The following is a 19,070-nucleotide window of genomic DNA, read 5'->3' as shown; positions in this document are numbered from 1 at the left end:
CCCAAGTGGAATGAATATTTGGTCCACTCTATCCCAGCTAACATATGAGAAAGGCAGACTCCTGAAGAATCCTAGACAAGAACTAACCGCCTCTGTGCCAGTTGAAGATGAGAGAGTGATTGTAATGAATAGTTTCTTTAAGCTAATAAGTTTAGGAATTATTCTGCATAGTAAAAACTCACTGAAAGTGAAAATGACTTAGACCAGAATGTCCCCATTACACTGGGGTCTGAAGGAAGTGCAGGCGCTGATACAGCCCTCTGTAATCACTTTATTCTGTGTTAAGGGGATATTCGGATTTAAAGAAAATCCATTCTCAGTCTCCCAATAGCTCATAATTCCAAAAGCTGCTATTCTTTAATGTTCACATGGAATGGGGAATTCTTAAAATCCTTGAACATTTTAAAACAAATTTTGTAAAGCTCTATCTGCATGATAGTGATCTATCATTTGGTTAAAATATTAAGGTAATATTCACGGACATCCTTAAAGGCAGTACATTAGCAATATGGCAGGAAGGGAAGTCTTTTTTTTTTTGTAAGTATTTGAAGAAACTCTAGATTAAAGTAAAGTAAAAAATGTATAACTTTTAAATTGTGAGATTATTCAGAAATCTTAAAACCTCCAAAAGGAGTTGTCCAGAGAACTTTCAATAAAGTTGTTTTCGGAGTGAGTACCTAGAAAAGTGGGAGCTATTAAAGAATGTGGAAAGGAAAAGAACCGTCACTCAGGAGTCCAGCTGAAGTCTCTCCCCAGCTGACAGTCAAGAATTCTAGTGCAAGTACCTGGATGCTGCCAACAAAGACAACCTCCCTTTTATATGAAGAGATTTGAATGTAAATAAATCGAATATAAAAACCATCTATTAAACCACACTCTATCCCTGGGTATGCATGCCTTTTGAATTATGGCCATAGTCCTTTACAAACTGAGATCTTAGCAGGAATTTCACAAACAGGGATATAAACTCCATTTATAGGCCAGGCATTTCTGAACTCCTTGTACAACCATTGTGACCTTAAAATCTGTAATCCCAAGCATGGTCCCTCAGGAACTACTCAATGACCTTCTCTGAGTCCCTTAGTCACTCTTTGAGACATGATTCCAAAATTATATATATGTCTACTGTAAAGACACTTAAGAGGAATTCACTTTTGAGGTCTCAACACATCATGGAAATGATTATTATACTTTTAAACAACTCTTTATTAACTTCCAAGGTTAGACCTGTTTTAAGAGCACTTCCTAGTAAATTCCAACTATACTCATAAGGACTGGTCCCAAAATTCTTTCAGACATCAAAGTCTAGAATTTAGGCTTCGCCTGAGTAGAAGTCTCTGGAAAGAGACATGCATGAGCTGTGTCTCTGGCCCCAACTACTGCCTCTTTAGAGTTTGTCCAAGGTGTCATTTTTCAGGAGGCGGCACAAAGCCACAATTTTCATAGAAAGAGTAAACCGAAAACTTCAAATAAAAATACATTATCAATAGATGCCAAACTTTACTTTTAAAGCATATCACAAAACTATTCCCCCTCCCCCATTATTTGACATGACTTCCTCATAGAAATCCCTTTTTAGACAGATGTTTTGCAGCTGTCAAGGACCAGGCTCAATTAGGCAGCTCTTTGTAAACCCTGCCCCTACCAATAAATACTAGAAGGTTCATGTGAATGGTAACAAACCTGGATCAACAATAAATCAGTGCATCTACTCTTGTTCACTGAAAGTTGTAGACATGACTTCACCACTGACACTAATTAGGCTCGTTTAGGGTGTATGCTTTATTTTCATTAAATGCTCATTGGAATAGCACTTGCTCTGTTTCACAGAGTTCTAGAAAAATCCATAGGCACCTTCTAAGCCAGAGGTGGGGCAGCTTGAGAAAAGACATGGCCTTAGCCATGAAGTAAATGCTCATGCATTTATTTTTCATTTTTCTATCTCTGGAGACTAGAGTCAAGCAAGAGAGTTTACAGTAAAAATACTAGCTACGTAGGAATTTGTTCCATATATTTACATTAAAGGTGTTAAAAAAAAACCTGTGCTACTATGATTCTAATTTGAGTTATGATTATTTTTCTCACAGTTTTAGGAGCAGTTTAGGCAATAACCACACTTTACTGCAGAGCTCGTGACTACATAGGAAGAGGTGGCAGTCAAATGTTTAATCGCCGGTATGGAATGGTCACGGAGGATCCTAATAGACTCTAGCTACAATCACTGGTACAAATGGCTGAGCACATTACATCCACCTCCAATCTCAGCACTTGGGAGGCAGAGGCAGCTGGATCTTTGTGAGCATAGGAGCAGCCTGGTCTACATAATATGTTCTTGATTAGTCAAGATGACATAGTGAGATTCAGTTTCAAAATAAATACATAAATAAATAATACACTGGTATGGACCAATGCTGAGTGGCAGCCAAGAATCAGCTCTGGTAAAACACATATCCCCCTCCTAGTTACTGGTTGCTGTGAGCATCCTTGCCTGAAGAAATTCTTCCATTCAGGCCCTCACACACACACACACACACACACCCTTCTTAGTCACCAATTTGTTTCTGGTCTTGTGAGTATGGTTGCCCTAAGAAATTCTTCTATTCGGACTCCATGGTTCACTGAGCTGTGTGTTGATACCCATGATTCCACAGGTTCTACTCTCTGACTCGTGAGCGTCTCTTTATCTACAGCCCTTCATAATTCGGTTACCAATCTGCCATGCCACTCCTAAAAGTATGGGATTGTGGTCACACCTGGAGCTGCTAAACAGAGGGGATTAGGACTTATCACCTCCCCTTCCCCTAGTCTATTATCCCTACTTAGTTTTCCATGGGACTCTCAAGACCTGCCCCAGTCTACTGTCTCGTTCTTTATTTTGCAGCGCACAGTATATTCTAGAAAGTAGGAGAAAAAGAGCCCATGAAACGCAGCAAATAAAACACATGGCATGGAGTATTTGATAAATTAAAGCTAGAATGGTAAGAAAATATTTATTCAGGACAGAACCATGTATTTAGCTTGTTCTTCTGTATAGAGTCACTAAAGTGGATATTTAAAGTGAAAACAATGGTAAGCCCAATTTCACAGATCTTTGTAAATAAACTGCTTCTTTTTAAGTCACTGAAGGGTAGCTTATACCATTTGACTCATAAAGCTCCATATTACCTAGGTTCAACTCTGCAGTGTTTATTATAGGTTGGCAATCTTTTTCTATATGGCAAGAATTCAGCAGTAAATGGAGAAGGGAACCTGGCTTTCTCGGGTTTGAAGTAGCTGCATCTACAGCACACTTACCTCCACAAGCCTGCCAGTGTGCTCATGAAATATGGCAGCATAGTCTTTGATTTCCTTGACTCGGCCATTCTTCGCAGCTTCAATGAGGACCAGGAGTGGAACTGTTGTATCCAAGAAAGAATCTGATATGTGATCTATGATAGCTTTGCGGAGCTGAGAAAGAAAGAAAGAAAAAAAAAGTGTTTTTATTTCCAAGAAAAAGTTCAGGTTCTTTTCTAGTCTTATGATCTCAGTGCTTCCAAATGCATTTCATGCATTTCTTAAGCAATCGGTAACGATTGTAATACATGGTACAGAATGTGAGCATCCTTTATAAACAAACTAAACAAAATATTCAGGATTAAAAAACATAAGGCAGCAATGATTCCCTGGCTCTCAAAAGTCACTAATTTTTATTATATTATATTTAGAACATAAGTAAAATTGTAAGAAGTAATTCAATATTTTTCCTTAAAAAATTTAACAATTAGAATGTTCAGTGTGTGTACAAATTAAACGTACATATCGTATTTTAATAATTCTAAATTTATAAAATGCTCTCTTACTTATTGGAAGAATTGATCACACATTTTGATTAGCTAAATTGTAGACTTCATGGGATTAAATAATGTGAGATCAACAATTGTACCAAATTATAACAGAGTAGTAGAGCAAGAAGGAGAATAAATGAATTTGATGTCCAATTCCCTTCATTTGCTTTAATTGTTCTTGTCCTCATACCTTAAATTATTAAACAATTATAACATTCCTCTACAATTAGCTCTTTTAAATTAAATTACATGGAAGTTTACAAATGACATCATACACTTGCTGTACTCAGCAGAAATTTTCTGAAATTTCAAATGGCATTGAAAATTAATTTGTTGTATCTCTAACACTGAGAATACAGGGAGTTTAATATTCTTCAGTCTTTTAACAAACAAAATCAGTGGTTATGAGTTGATCCCTGAGGGTTTTGGATCAACCTGATAATTTAGTTTAATAAGTTTTCTCAACTGAAAAAAAGCAGATAGGGATCAGATAGAAAAATTGTAATTTGCCTTCTGTGGGGTTATATTTTTTAAAACCAGTTGACAGCTTGGTTTTAAATAGTTTGAGAATGGCTCAGTGGCAGAACATTTGCCTTCCATGTGTGAGACCATAGATTCCATTCTCAGCACTTTGAAAAATAGGAAAAAAAAGTGTTGTCTTCCTATAATAACTATAGGATGATAGATCCATTGAGGCTATTAGCTTCTTGTAGGAAAATTCCTCTGCTCTTATTGGTAGAGCTAGCTGAGATGTGTTATGAGATTTTTCTTCCACCTCCTGACAACATCCCAGACTTGAGGAAGATCCTCCCTGAAGTTTTCTGCTCATTAGGAAGTCGGGTAAATCACTAATGGCAGCAAATTAATATGTAGTGGGTACTTGACAGGGTGTAGGTGAGAGGTCACAAGACAAGATGATGGCCATCCATGAATGAGTAGTGTGTTTGCAGTTCATGAGGAGTGGGTCAGAGAAGTCAAGGGCTACATGGTGTGTACATTTCAGAAACACAAGGGAGAAGTATCAAGGATCCCAGAGAATGGAAGGAATTTTAGTGACAGCCCCACTGCCCCATTCTTTTGTAGAACTTGTGGCTTAGATGTGACAGATAACTCTGCACTGCAGCTCATCTATGAGGGTCAGAATATGAGAGTTAGCTCAGGCAAATGATATAAATAGGACCTTGATGATAGAAGTACAAGAAGGAGACATTCAAGACAGGCCAGCTGGAGGAGAAGGACCTTAAGAGGTTGATAAAATAACTAAAAATAAAGTGTACCAATTACAAAAACTAGAAGATGAACTTTCCTACCAAACAGCCAGCACTGTCACAGTGGACTTGTTGCATCTTTTTTTTTTTTTTTTTTTTGTAGACACTTGACTGCATCCAATGAAATAAGTGATTCTGAACAGCATTTCAAGAGGTGGGTATCCTGAGACCCATGAAGTTGGAAATGTACTAACCCATATAATCTAGCAGAGGAGCATGGGACATTAAACATTATAACTACAAAAACCCAAGCTACTAAAATATATGTATGTGTGCCTGCATATGTCTGTGCATGTATTATAAATATGTGTAGCACACAAATGCACACTCACATACCATCTTCTATATAAACTTTAAAAAGAACTGAACTTAGACAACAGAGACAGTCTGTAGAGTCTGATCTCTAAGAAGGGAGCTGGTGAACATGACAACCACAGGTTTCATGTAGAGTTATATATAGATATTCTACCACTATTTCTTCAAAAGTGACTGGGAAATAAGAGGGTAGACACTAAGTATGAACTGTAAGTTCTGCTAATTTGACTGTGAGATGAAAATGTAAGGTTTAGTATTAGCTACCTTGAAATGTGTGTTTAAAAATGGGGCTGTTCCTTTTTGTCTCATGAGAGAGGAATTTGTCAGAATTCTGTGACTTGTGGAATAAAGTATTTATGGGAAGGCCTTATTTTCCTCCAGAAAGCATTTAGCCTAGGCAAATAACAACTGCAGAGTTAAGCATCCTGTAGTTTTCTCAGAAGTCTCTGCCTTACTTGCTGGTTGTAAACCCTTTATCCTGATGCTTACGACCATAGTGAAAGGTAACATAGGTCTTCAGCATTGCTCTGCATTTCCTCTGAATTAGTCTTCATTTTTACCTCTCGTTGTGGGTCTCAGTTCTAGGTCCTCTGAAGACATCCTATGATTCTTTTTTTGTATTCTGCCTCAGGACCTGTCCTAAATCTCTGTGAGGTTCTCACAAAAGTACAACTGTAGCTTGCAAGTTCTAGAGAACTCACATCCCCTGAAACACCCATTAGTAACAACAACAGGTATTAGATCTGGCTTTCATCATTGGCCAGACCACCTGAGGAGTAATTCTGGTCCACAGAAGTCCTCAAGCCCTCTATTTCCTGTAGTGCAGCCTCAATAGGATGCCCCCTATTTTCTTCCTTGCTTGGCATTTTTAAAAATAGTGTTTATATTTGGAACCAGCTCCCAAATCAAGTCCCTGCTCTAAAGGACTCTATTAAGGCTCTGTCCTCATGAATGCGATCTAATCTAAACCAGGCACCTTGTTCTATGGTTAAATGTCTGGTCATTCATCATTGACAAGTTCCACGTCCTTATACACTCATCTTTGCAGATCTCTCTCTCTAGCCATATCTGCCTTGCACATCACTGGATGTAACTGCCATGCCCAACATTTTGCTGACCATGACAAAGGAATTAGTATGGGACAAAACTAGCCTGATGGACAGGGACAAATGCAGAAAGACTGGGATTGATCTATTAGGAAATTTTCTTCATTTGTCTTCAGATATTCCTATGGGGCATTCCCTTTAGACCTTGCCTGTATATGTATTAACTAAGTAGCCCTTAGTATATTTATTTTCATTCTGGTTTCCTGTCCAGAGGCTTACTATGTTTTTTTCCCTTGGATGACATTAAAAAAAAAATCCTAACAAAGGTGCTAACATGCCAATTTTGGCATAGAAGTCATAGTCCTAAAATTTGAAGTTAATGGGAAGCCAACAGGAGTTGTGGGGTATGAATTTTCAATAAACACTTGCCTGTGGTCAAATGTGAATAATGTTGGAGCAAAGCCATACTGAGGGGCTTTCTATCTTTTCTCATTGTAGCTTAGTAAAAGGTTTTGAGGCATCATTTTTTTTTCTATTTTCCACTGATATAATGCTTTGGTATCTCAAATAAAATAATACACTTCTTTACAATTGAAATACAAAAGCAAAAGCCACATGTATGTGAAAGCTGGAAGAAAGAAAGCCTGCCATAGTTATCGAATGAGGCCACAGAAAGAATGTGTTCTAAAGGGAAGATTCCTGAGAAGCAAATAAGTATTGCAGAAAATATTCCTCCTTCCAGCATCAAATAGACTCTACTTGTACATACAGGTTCCATTTTTCAATTTTAAGCAAGTGAGCAAAACATGCTTTGCAAAGCTTGACTGATCAATAAGAACTAAATCAAGTCACAATTCAGCAACTGATCATTGTGCCAAATTTGTGGGACGTGGACTCATAAGAACTTAATATGTTAATGATGACCAGTAAAGGACTGATAATGGCTTTCCAAGGGTTGTGCTTGTGCCCCCAGTGTGGGATACAAAGATGTTGCAAGCCAGGCAGGCAAACAATTCAATAATCAATCAAGTGGTTGTGCTTCTTTTGTTTGCTATTGTCAGAATTCTATTTTCTTTTTTTTTCCTCCATTTTTTTAATTAGGTATTTACCTCATTTACATTTCAAATGCTATCCCAAAAGTTCCCTATACCCTCCCCCCCACACACTCCCATACCCACCCACTCCCACTTCTTGGCCCTGGTGTTTCCCCTGTACTGGGGCATATAAAGTTTGCAAGACCAAGGGGCCTCTCTTTCCAAAGATGGCCAACTAGGCCATCTTCTGCTACGTATGCAGCTAGAGACATGAGCTCTGGGGGTACTGGTTAGTTCTCTGAAGGGGTACTGGTTAGTTCATATTGTTGTTCCACCTGGGGGTACTGGTTAGTTCATTATTGTTGTTCCACCTATAGGGTTGAAGACCCCTTCAGATCCTTGGGTACTTTCTCTAGCTCCTCCATTGGGGGCCCTGTGTTCCATCCAATAGCTGACTGTGAGCATCCACTTCTGTGTTTGCCAGGCACTGGCTTAGCCTCACAAGAGACAGCTATATCAGGATCCCTTCAGAAAAATCTTGCTGGCGTATGCAATAGTGTCTGCATTTGGTGGCTGATAGAATACATCATTACTTTTGCATCTATGAACTGTGATGCCTTGACTTATTAACAAGTGAGACTTCTAACCCACCTTCAGTGAAATCAAATGTGTCTGATTCCTCACGAGATAGTAGAAGTTGGATATGCTTGGGTGTCCTGATTTTTTAATGAAGTAAACCTGTGAAGTTTTTAAAAAACATGCTTTATCTATTGGGGGTTCCAACAGATAAGTAACACTCAAGTAAATAGTGGGAGGCCGGGGAAAAGGATAAAGAAAGGTAGCATTTTTTAAAAAATGTGTAAAATAAGTAATGGAGAAAAAAAATGTATGACAGTAAAGTTGGTGCGTTTGATTCTGAGGATTTTAAAAATGACTGTCCATTTTCCTTATCCCCTGAGGTAGGGCTCACACACTTGGGCTTTAGTTATATCATACCACAGAACCATGAATCCACCAAGTGAAGTTCAGCAAATTGATTCACTTGAGAATTCATGCAGCACTATAGAGTTATTTCTTATTTCAAGGATGAAAATCAAGTGCAAACGATACACCTGTGGAAGAGTTCTGCAGATATTCAGTAAGGAGAGAGCTGATGATAATTATCATTGTAAAAATTTACAATTCATTGAGAAGAAAACCCTCTATAAAAAAAATGGCAGAGGAGGAAAGACTATGGTAAAAGAAGAATACATCTACTTAAGTGGTCTCAGAAAGTTAATAAGAACTCCTGCTGGAGAACGCAGCTAAGGTTTGCTGGGAGAAATAACACCCACACAATTATTGAACTCAGGTGACATAAGATTAGAAGAATGACAGGGAGTACAGAAGGGGCGGAGCTCAAGGTGCTATGAGCATCCTATCAATATGCTGAACATGATGAGCTTGTGATTTGTGTGTGGAAGGAGGAGGGGCCAATTTGCTGAGAAGAACGTAAGGATCTATCCTTTTATCAGAGGTGGGTGAGTATGTCTAAACTGAGGAGGAACTAAAGAGATAAAGGACATTAAGAATAAAAATGTGTGATCAAGTAACAGAGAATGTAAGACACCATGGCAAGAACTTCAAGTCTGCTCCTCATAAAATGGGTAAGAAAGCCACAGAGCAAGAAGAAGGTGAAACAAACAAACAAAAATGGCTATATCATGTGCTAGAATATTCCATTTTCATGACTGACAATGTATAGTGGCCATTATACTTTTAGACACTCCTTAGAAAGGTATGGCATGTCTTACAGGATCAATCATTTTCTGACATAAAGCTAAGGCAGGTCTATCACTGATGAAAAACCTAATGGTTATGAAATGGATAAGGATGGACGAGCAAAAAGAGAGGTTCTTGGGACATTTTACTAAAAATAAAGCCAGTTCTAGAACAAGAAATGATCATTAAATATTTCAAAGACAGTCTAAGAGCAGGGCTTTGCTTTTGTGGGAAAAGGAACATATGTAAGGCACTTAGAATAAACTCTTAAACGTTAAAAGCATAAAAAAGATGAAGAGATTACTCATTTTACAGTTTCTTTTTTTTTTCTTTCTGAGACACAGTGTCATGTATTCCAGGTTAGTTTTCAACTCATTTGTAACAGAGGGTAATCTTGTACTTTTGATCACCCTGCCTCTATATCCTGAGTGCTGATTTGACAGGTATGTACCACTATGCCCAGTTTATGAGTTAGGGATCAATACCACAGCTACAAGCATGCCAGGAAAGTGTATTCAATGAACAGAGCTACATGCCAAAACCTCAACTACATACTCAAACTCTATACCCAAAGAATAGACTCCACTACGGTAAATGAGTTCATTTTGGTTGTGTGGAAAGAGTATTTGGATAATGACAATTACAGCAACTAAGAATAATAGCCTTTAAGATCACAGGTCTCCAAAGATGGTTCTTCATTCATGCCTTCACATATATGTGTGCTCCTTCTCTGAATGGTCCTGCCTAGTCCTTCATTTAGAGTGAATTTTGTGGCTGTGTTCAACCTGTATAATGAAGAAACTATGTTTTTTCACTTTGGATCTCAACTCCTAGGCAATGGCATGATTGCTGGCTTTCTGTCACCATCACAAGTGAAGGCCATGTAGAAGGAGCCCAGAAGATATACACATTCCCAGTGGCTCCTACTCATGGTGAATCATGGAAGAGGAAACTGAAACAAATGTGTGTTGACCCATGGAATCCCCAAAGCTCAGCTGTTCTCTACAAACAGAAAATAACTCTGAGAAAGCATTATCTACCCTGATGTGAAGTAGCTTACCAAGGATGGTCAAGACAATCCAAGCGTGATTATAAGATAAAATACAGAACACCCAGGAATATTTGAATTTCAAGCAAATACAATTCTTTTTTTTAACAAAAAATGAAAGTATGTCTCATTCCACATTTGGAAGACAATTATATGAAGACCTATTTGTTTCTAAACAAGAATTCAAACGTAACTGGGCATGTTGGACTTTGACTTGCTAAATCTTCTAATTTAACATGCAAGAAATTGCTTTTTCTTAAGTCTTTGAGGAAAATAATAACTGGAAATGCTGGGGAGGTTGGAATGTACATTAGAATTTTATGCACAGTATTGCTAGTGGCAAACTAGATGGAAGTATAAATATAACTTTTATTCTCCTGTCATAATCATTATCTCAGGGGCTTATTGTCTCCATTTACTAACCTAGGCCTAGTCCTTGAAGTTTTTTGCATTCGTACAATCTTATCTAGGCCTAGAATGTTTTCGGCCTCTGAGACTTGCTGCCGAACAAGCTCACCACTTGGACCTCTTTCTGAACTCTGGCTGGCTGATCAACACAAATGTTCTAACTTAAAACTTCTTTCCATGATGACTGATTCAAACTGGTTTCTTTCAGCTTCTGACTGAATTTCTCTGCTTGGCCTCATACCACCACCTTTAGCAAAATGTTCTAATCTTTTGGCTCATTCTGCCTTCACCTGTGTCTAGCTTGGTCTGTCTCTGGAACCCATCTCTGTACAACTGTCCTGGAAAAACTGCTTTCTCTCCTGTTCTTGGTGCTGTTCTCTCCTAAGTAGCCTCTCTTTTCTCTCTTTTCTAAGTGAGAGTTGGGCATATTCCTTCTGCCAAATCTTTCTCTGACCCATCACTTTGTCTGCTATACAACTAGTTATCACTTTCAAAAATGGGTGCTTCCTTCTACAAGCTAACTTTACCTTCACTGGCTGGGATTAAAGGTTTATACTAGGGGCACTTCTGTAATCTAGCCAGAGTAGCCATATTGCTGGATTAAAATCCCTCTACAGGGAAGAGATAGGAACAAGAAATACTGTGGTTGATATAGAAATAGCTCTTCCAAACTGTAGGAAGAGCAGAAGAGGCAGGAATTTTGAAGGAGGGCTGGGCAGTGGTAAAGTGCTTGCTGAGCTTGCAAAAAGCTCCGGCTTCATACCTCGTACCTCAGAACAAGATAACCTAGTACGGTGGTGTATACCTGTAACCTTTGACCACTTGAGAGGTCAAAAGTATGAGGCCAGGTTGGGATATAGAAGACTGTGTATCAAAAAGGGGAGAAGAAATCCCAAAGGAATTCTGAGGGTCCATGCTTCTGGGTAAATATCTAAGTCCTGACTTAATGCCCCTAGTTTATTAGTGCCTACCCACACAGTATGATGTTCTCATCTGTGCCCCAAAGAGGCTGCACTAGTACACATCTTTAACTCTTACATCTTATAGTTCTAAGTGCAGACAGGGAAAAGAATTCACATGAAGGCCCTCAAGCTAAGAAAGCATGAATGTCACAGAATTTAAATTTCACAGCCACCCTATCCAGGAATCCTTTTAATTCTGTATCCAAATCTACTTCTGAATTTAAATACGGCCCAGCCATTTCTCTAATTCTTCCCATTTAACTATGATAATATATAGCATTAAAGGCTTCTGGTTAAAAGCTTTTTTCCCTGCTTTTATGAGTTAATGGTGGCCATATTGTAGGTGTTCATAAGGAAAAAAGTCTGGTTATTAACCGTGGAAAGGATAAGAAAACAAAGGCCTAGTCTGGGGGATGAAGGTAGAAATTAACTTGTGTCCTAACACAGGGCTTCTTAATTTCTTAGTAATATCCTAAGTAAACTTCTAATACTAGTGACTAACTACCAAAAGAAAATGTCTCAACAGAAACTAATTTTTGAAGCAGCCACAAACCATAAAGAGGAAAAACTAGAAACTAGATGTTCTCTGAACTAGGATGAGACATTCAGTCTGTACTTGTCTTAGATAACTATGATGTTCTAAAACATCATGAACAAAGCAACTTGGGGAGGAAAGGGTTTATTTGGTTCACACTTCATCACATTCCATCATGGAAAGAAGTCAGGACAGGAACTGAACCAGCGTAGGAACCTGGAGGCCTGAGCTGATACAGAGGCCCGGGAGGAATGCTGCTTACTGGCTTGCTTATCATGGCTTTCTCAGCCTGCTTTCTGTAGAACCTAGGACCACCAGCTCAAGGGACCCCTTCCCCACTGATCACTAATCAAGAAAATGCCCTATAGTTTTGTCTGTTTACAGCCTAAATTTCCACCCTCTTAGATGTCTCTGACTCTGTGAAGCTGACTTAAAAATCAGGCAGCACAGTGCTGTCATAAAGTCAACTTAACCAACATCACTAAATGTTCAGTGTGCTGGACAGTCATGTATATGTGTTTTATTTTGTGTAGAAATGGATGTATATATGTGTGTGTGTGTTCACAAGTGTGTGTGTGTGCGTGTGTGTGTGTGTGTGTGTGTGTGTGTGCTGGATATGTATGTGAGGACAGAGGACAACTTCAGTTGTCATTAATGATGACCCATATCCCTTTCACTTATGACAGGGCCTTTTACCTGTGAGGAGTTCACCAAGCAGTCTAGACTGGCTGGACCAGAAATTCACTACTTGGATTACAAGCCGACACACACACACACACACACACCACACTCCTGGCTGTTTCCCAAGAGGTTGCTGTGGAATGAAATTGGTTCCTCTTGCTTACAAGGCAAGCACTTGACCAACCAAGCCACCTCTCCAGGCCAGCACTGTGCATTTGCTTGATATCCACATTATGCATCACATTTCATAAAAGATTCAGAGATGAAATCCATGCCTCAGAACTCACACCTTATGAGGAGAGAGCCGAGATTCCCCTGCAATTCTGCATGATGCTAAGACAAATGCTCCTTTCCCTATCCTCTGATTGCCACAAAACATTTGAGGCATACGAATGTGGAAAGTAGAAGCTTGCTTTTCTGGTTTTCTGCTTGTTAAATTTTAAACGACCAGAAACAATACACGTTATGACAATGTATGAGAGCCTCCTTTGCCTCTTATTCCTGTCCAGTGGCTCTCTTTCCTCTCACCTGTCGGCGGAGGTCTCTTGTCTTCTTGCTCATGTTGACAATGGCAGTATTCAGGGTATTACTCCTTTCTGTTTTTCCAGTCTGCAAGAAAGCAAAACACTGACATAAGCAACACTACCAAATTACTCTTTATCACTTAGCAATTTGCTTTAGAAATTTCCTGAAAATAACAGCTTTAAAATTCAAGAATAGTTTTCAAAACTGCTATGACAGTGTGTATGATTCATGAACACTTCACTGAAACACCACGGAGAACGGCGATTAGAGTGCACATTATTTTCTTCTTTAAGCGTCTGTAATATTTCTGATACAGGATTTGGTCATATTCAATATGGCAGTAGGCAGAGCATTGTCTCCAAAAATCTCTGATCTTCATTTTTAACAAGTCAACTCCTTTAACCGCTAAGCATGCAATTAGCTTAAAAGCATTAGATGCCCAATTTGTCAACTTCCGTGGGAGTTTCTGAAGTCATTTTCTTGGTGTATTGTGTAAGTTATGCAGAGCCATATTGGAGTTTTGCTAAACACTAAATAAAATATGCAGTGCAAATTCATACAATTTGCAAAAGTTGACCACAATTTTAGCTGACAATCTTCCAAGAACAAATTGTTTTAAGTGAGAACTCAATGCTGCTTTTGGCTCTTTAAGATAATTGGTGTGATACCTTTTCATTCTGCAAGCAGAACTGCTCTCTCTGTTACATCCTCTAACCTAAGGCTTGAGCTTCTCAACACACAGAGAGTCACCTTGGTTGACATTTTCTATATAATATTGTTGTGGGAGACAACTGGGTTAAATCTAATCACGCTTTTCTTGTGATACCTCCTAGAAAAGAGATTGGGGAAAAATCATTGTGTTTCACCTCTAGGAAAATTCCTGCTGCTTTTAAATTAATAATCTGCAAAGGACTCTGAGAGGAGACCTTGAAAAATCAGCAGCTGGCCACTGAGCTGCCAGAATGGACTTCATGAAGAGACACTGAATCACAACACAGACAGGCAGAACATTGAACACTCTCTCCCTAGACTGAACTCCCAGAAAAATCCTATGCCTTCAAATAAGACAGTGTCTCAACAACAACAGAAATCTAGGTCATCTGTTGCACTCTATCCTGGTTCTCTTGGTCTCCTGCCACCACCTCAAACACTACTCTCCACAGCCCCACATTCCCAAGGCTTTCTGCCTCCCTCACCAAGTGCTTACACAGCCATGCCTGTTAAAATCCTTGCCATCCTGCAAAAGATTCACAAAAGAGTTCAGAGACAAAGTTTGGAGCTGAGACAAAAGGATGGACCATCTAGAGACTGCCATATCCAGGGATACATCCCATAATCAGCTGCCAAACGCAGACACCATTGCATACACTAGCAAGATTTTGCTAAAAGGACCCTGATATAGCTGTCTCTTGTGAGACTATGCCGGGGCCTAGCAAACACAGAAGTGGATGCTTCACAGTCAGGTATTGGATGGATCACAGGGCTCCCAATGGAGGAGCTAGAGAAAGTATCTAAGGAACTAAAGGGATCTACAACCCTATAGGTGGAACAACAATATGAACTAACCAGTACCCCCTGGAGCTCTCGTCTCTAGCTGCATATGAATCAAAAGATGGCCTAGCCGACCATCAGTGGAAAGAGAGGCCCATTGGTCGTGCAAACTTTATATGCCTCAGTACAGGGCAACACCAGGGCCAAGAAGTGGGAGTGGGTGGGTAGGGGAGTGGGGGGTAGGGTATGAGGGACTCTTGGGATAGCAATGGAAATGTAAATGAGGAAAATACCTTAAAAAAAATTAAAAAAAAAAAGTTCACTCAATGCCAGACACACTCCTTGAAGCAATTGCTCTTGCCTCTTCTCGTTCCCCTGACATTTCTCCACATTCTCATGCCCTCCCCAGGCTTCCTCAGAACACTAACAGCAATTACTTGCAAGGAAGTTATTGAACAGATGAGCCCGTAAATTAGCAACTTCATTCAAGGTACAACTGGTTTTAATTAGGGCTCTATAACAAGCCAGAGAAGTTAATGATGAACATAGAGTTTACCAATTCAGCCCAAACACACAACTGAATGACTCTCTTTGGCAGTCGCAGGTACCCACTGAACCACAGTTTACACATAGATTTCTGGTTAGCATCAGATGTGGAAAACTGGTCATCACTTGAGAGTATGCAGAGGCTAGCTATTCATGGACATATGTTTACTAGGTTCTCCTGAGGGATGTAGACAACGGTAGAGATTGTCTGCTGGCCTTGGCACGTACACCCATTTGCACACACATGCTCTCATAAACACACAAATGCACACATAAACACACATGAAAATCAGAGACTTTCCCTTTAAAAGAGTATATAATGTGCTTATGATGGGAACTGTCCATAGTAAAAGAAGTGAGAAGGGAAGAAAAGCATAGTAGGAGATATTGATATTGGGTCATTTAACTGAGAAAAAAAGAAAGTTCTCAATCCCAATGCAATGGTTGAGAATGTACTCAAATGAAATGTTTGATTACTTCAACAGCTGTAGACAAGCAGTTTTTATATTAGCCAGAGAGAATGGCAAACATTAATTGGGGGCTACATAAAGTAACAGCACAAACAGATCTACAATGAGTCTAAATACAGTTTCTAATTTTACCTAGAGAGCCTGGCCTTCATGCTTTAGTTTGGTACATTATTAGCTCTTGGTTCTCTTTCCCCATTTCATGAAGGCAGAGATCACCCCAAATGGGCTGGAGTTAGGACAAAGATTTCCCCATGCCCTCTCGTCCCCTGCCCTGGTATCAGGAATGATATGAGAGGCTCCTGTTGTGTTGGCTGTAAAAACTCACAAGCCTCTGTGCTGTGATTCATCAGAACAAGGAAGAGATGTCAGCCTCCCTAGACCTAGCAGCAGACAAGCACAGAGCTTTAATAAAGAATGACGGGAGGCGACAGCAGGACACGATTCAATAAGGACTTTAAAGATGATTCCCTAATTTCCACCCAGAGCTTAACCCTAGTTTAAAATATTTCATTGGGTCAAAGGCACTTTGTTCCCTGGGTGATAATAAATAGACCCCAATGCTATAGGAATTATTAAATTTTCTCTTTTACTCCTTCCTTTTATCTCCCATCCTCAATACCTTTCTTCTTTCTCACCCCCAGATTTTTATTGGGTTCTTGCTCTATTTATCGAGATTTATTTGGCTTCACTTGAGCCACTTTATACCTCTTTATTCCTTTTGCATGGCATAAAAATAAATAAAGCAAGGAGAAATGGCCCTGTCCTGTTTAAAAGCACCTCATTCCTTCTGTTTTCAAAGCCTTAACAAATCACCAAGCAATGAGCTAAAACTAAAGACAAGTTCTGTGTTCTGTGATGAGAGATGGCTAGGGCAGGATATTAAAACACAGCCATAGATAACAGCCAGGACCTGCCTATCACCCAGTACTCAGAAGGGAAGATGCCCCTTTAAAGAATCCTTGACAGGATCCATCATGAAGTCAGTACAGTCCCCACTAATGGCAAAGGGATGACTTTCAGAGAGCATCAGGAAGAGAGACACTGAGAAAACACGACACGGATCAAGCACTGTACAAAGAAAGCCACACATTCTCATCAGAAATAAACTTCCCATAAGAAAAGACTTTGAGGAAAACAGTCCCTGAGCATGATTTGATCCAATAAAATACCATTAGAATTGTTTTGTGCATATTGATGTCATCCTGGATATGATCTTGACTATGAATCTTTCCATCATTGTTCTATTTTGGTCAGTTTTCAGAGCAAGTTCCAGGACAGCCAAGCTTAGGCACTGAAGCAGTTGAAAAAAAGAAAGCTGGTAATAATGTAATAGAACAAGGGAGCCATGTTCCAGCACCAGCAAGCAGCAGAACTTGGCAGCTTTTGGCCATGTGGCTCTGGCTTTAGAGTGAATAATAGAAGGGACTACTGGGATAATTGGTGCTGGTTAGCTGGAGCTAAGAAATTAGTGGTAGTTGAGACCAGCATCACTGCCTTGAAATCTTCTGGAAAGTGTTTTCTGAGAGCTCAAAGAAGCTGTGTTCCAGAGATAGCCAAGGTTATACCTTGTGCTGCAGCTGTACTTAGTAATATGTAAGACTCACCTGGGTAGTACTGGTTTTGAAACATGAAGGGGTACTGGTTTTGAAGCTAAGGTTTGGCACTGTGAGAGACCATGGAAGACCATTGGTGAAGATGCAGCCTCAGTTGAAGTTGATGACCCGGGACTGAAGGGGTCATGCAAAGGAGTTGAGACCTGGCACCATGAAGTGAGCCTCTTGGTAAAGTCTAGTTGCAGCAGGAAGACCTCAGTGTATTAGAGATGCGAGTTCCATGGGATTATCACCGAGAACAGCAGCAGCAATGGGGTGGATCAACCTGAGCTTAGAGTGCTCAAGAGGGCAGAGCTAAGAGAAGTAACACCAGCCCTTTGGAGAAGCCCAGAAGAGCATATGTGGCTCCCAGACATTAAAAAATAAACTTGTAATATTGAAGTTGCCTTGGAAATCCCAAGATATTCAAGATGCCAGAGCCATGGGCTATCTGATGAGGAAAACTGCTAAGAGGGAGTGGAACCAGCCCAGGAGAAAGAAGTTTGTTGCAATCAACAAAGATAAAAAAGGAGTTGGAGATCTGAAGACTGCTTTGACATCAGACATGAAGATGCAGTTTGGAGTTTGCCAGCTGGCTTCCTGTCTTGCTTTGGGGATTACAGTTAAGTGATCCGGTGAATCTCAGAAGAGACTTTGAACTTTGTACTGTTAACACTGTTGAGACTGCTATAGTCTATGGGGACTTTTGAAGTTGGACTAAATGTATTTTTGCATTATGCTATGTTTAGGTGTGGCCCCCATAGACTCATATGTTTGGACAAGCCTATGGGGGCCAGAGAGTGAAATGTGATGGTTTGTATATGTTTGTCCCAAGGAGTGGCACTATTTAGAAGGTGCAACCCTGTTAGAGTAGGTGTGTCACTGTGGGTGTAGACTTTAAGACCCTCATGCTAGCTGCCTGGAAGTCAGTATTCTGCTAGCAGGTTCAATTAAGATGTATAACTCCCAGCTCTGCCTACACCATGCCTGTCTGGATGCTACTATGCTCCTGCCTAGACGACAACGGACTAAACTTCTGAACCTGTAAGCTAGCCCCAATTAAATGTTGTCCTTATAGGGAAAAAGTGTTCTATTTCACTAATCATTGTTATAATTTCCTTGGAGCTGTCTATACCTTTGGAAATAAGCATATGAATTTACTCTCTGATTTACCCTAAACTGAGTACCTGTTTTGCTATTGGGTCTCAGCCTCAGAGAACTTTCTAATATTACATTAGAAATAATAAATAAGTGGCTACATTGTTCAAATTAATAGCTACTTATCATATATAACCATTTAATTTAAGTATAAACTAAAATCACATAACATTAATTTTTTATTTCCTCAGTGTCTCTGTTTAACGTAGTAGTGTAGTAGTGTAGTAGTAGTGTGTGTGCGTGTATGTGTGTGTGAGGTACGTCTGTATGTATATGTGTGTGTATGTTTGTGTGTGTGTGTGTGTGTGTGTGTGTGTTTGGTGGCTAGTATACTGAGCACTATGAATGTGTAACATTTTTCTTACTGCAGAAAGATTTGCAGAATAGTGTTGTGTTAAATACTTGC

At 39.6% G+C, this 19,070-nt stretch overlaps 1 protein-coding gene across 6 annotated transcripts in view; it reads right to left on the bottom strand.

Annotated features, from left to right (window-relative positions):
* Ctnna3 (catenin alpha 3) overlaps window positions 1-19,070 on the bottom strand; it is a 1,468,839-nt gene that overhangs the window by 700,396 nt on the left and 749,373 nt on the right. For all 6 annotated transcript variants that reach the window (XM_021173456.2, XM_029482772.1, XM_029482775.1 and 3 more), the window contains 2 exons: window positions 13,411-13,491; window positions 3,295-3,447 (listed from right to left, as the gene is read on the bottom strand). In XM_021173456.2, coding sequence (XP_021029115.1) covers window positions 3,295-3,447; window positions 13,411-13,491 — 234 coding nt within the window. The remainder of the gene's footprint in view (window positions 1-3,294; window positions 3,448-13,410; window positions 13,492-19,070) is intronic.

The sequence above is a fragment of the Mus caroli genome, chromosome 10, assembly GCF_900094665.2.
Source record: "Mus caroli chromosome 10, CAROLI_EIJ_v1.1, whole genome shotgun sequence".
Taxonomy (NCBI): domain Eukaryota; kingdom Metazoa; phylum Chordata; class Mammalia; order Rodentia; family Muridae; genus Mus; species Mus caroli.
Note: the sequence above shows the minus strand (reverse complement) of the source record. Positions and strands in the feature narration are given on the sequence as shown.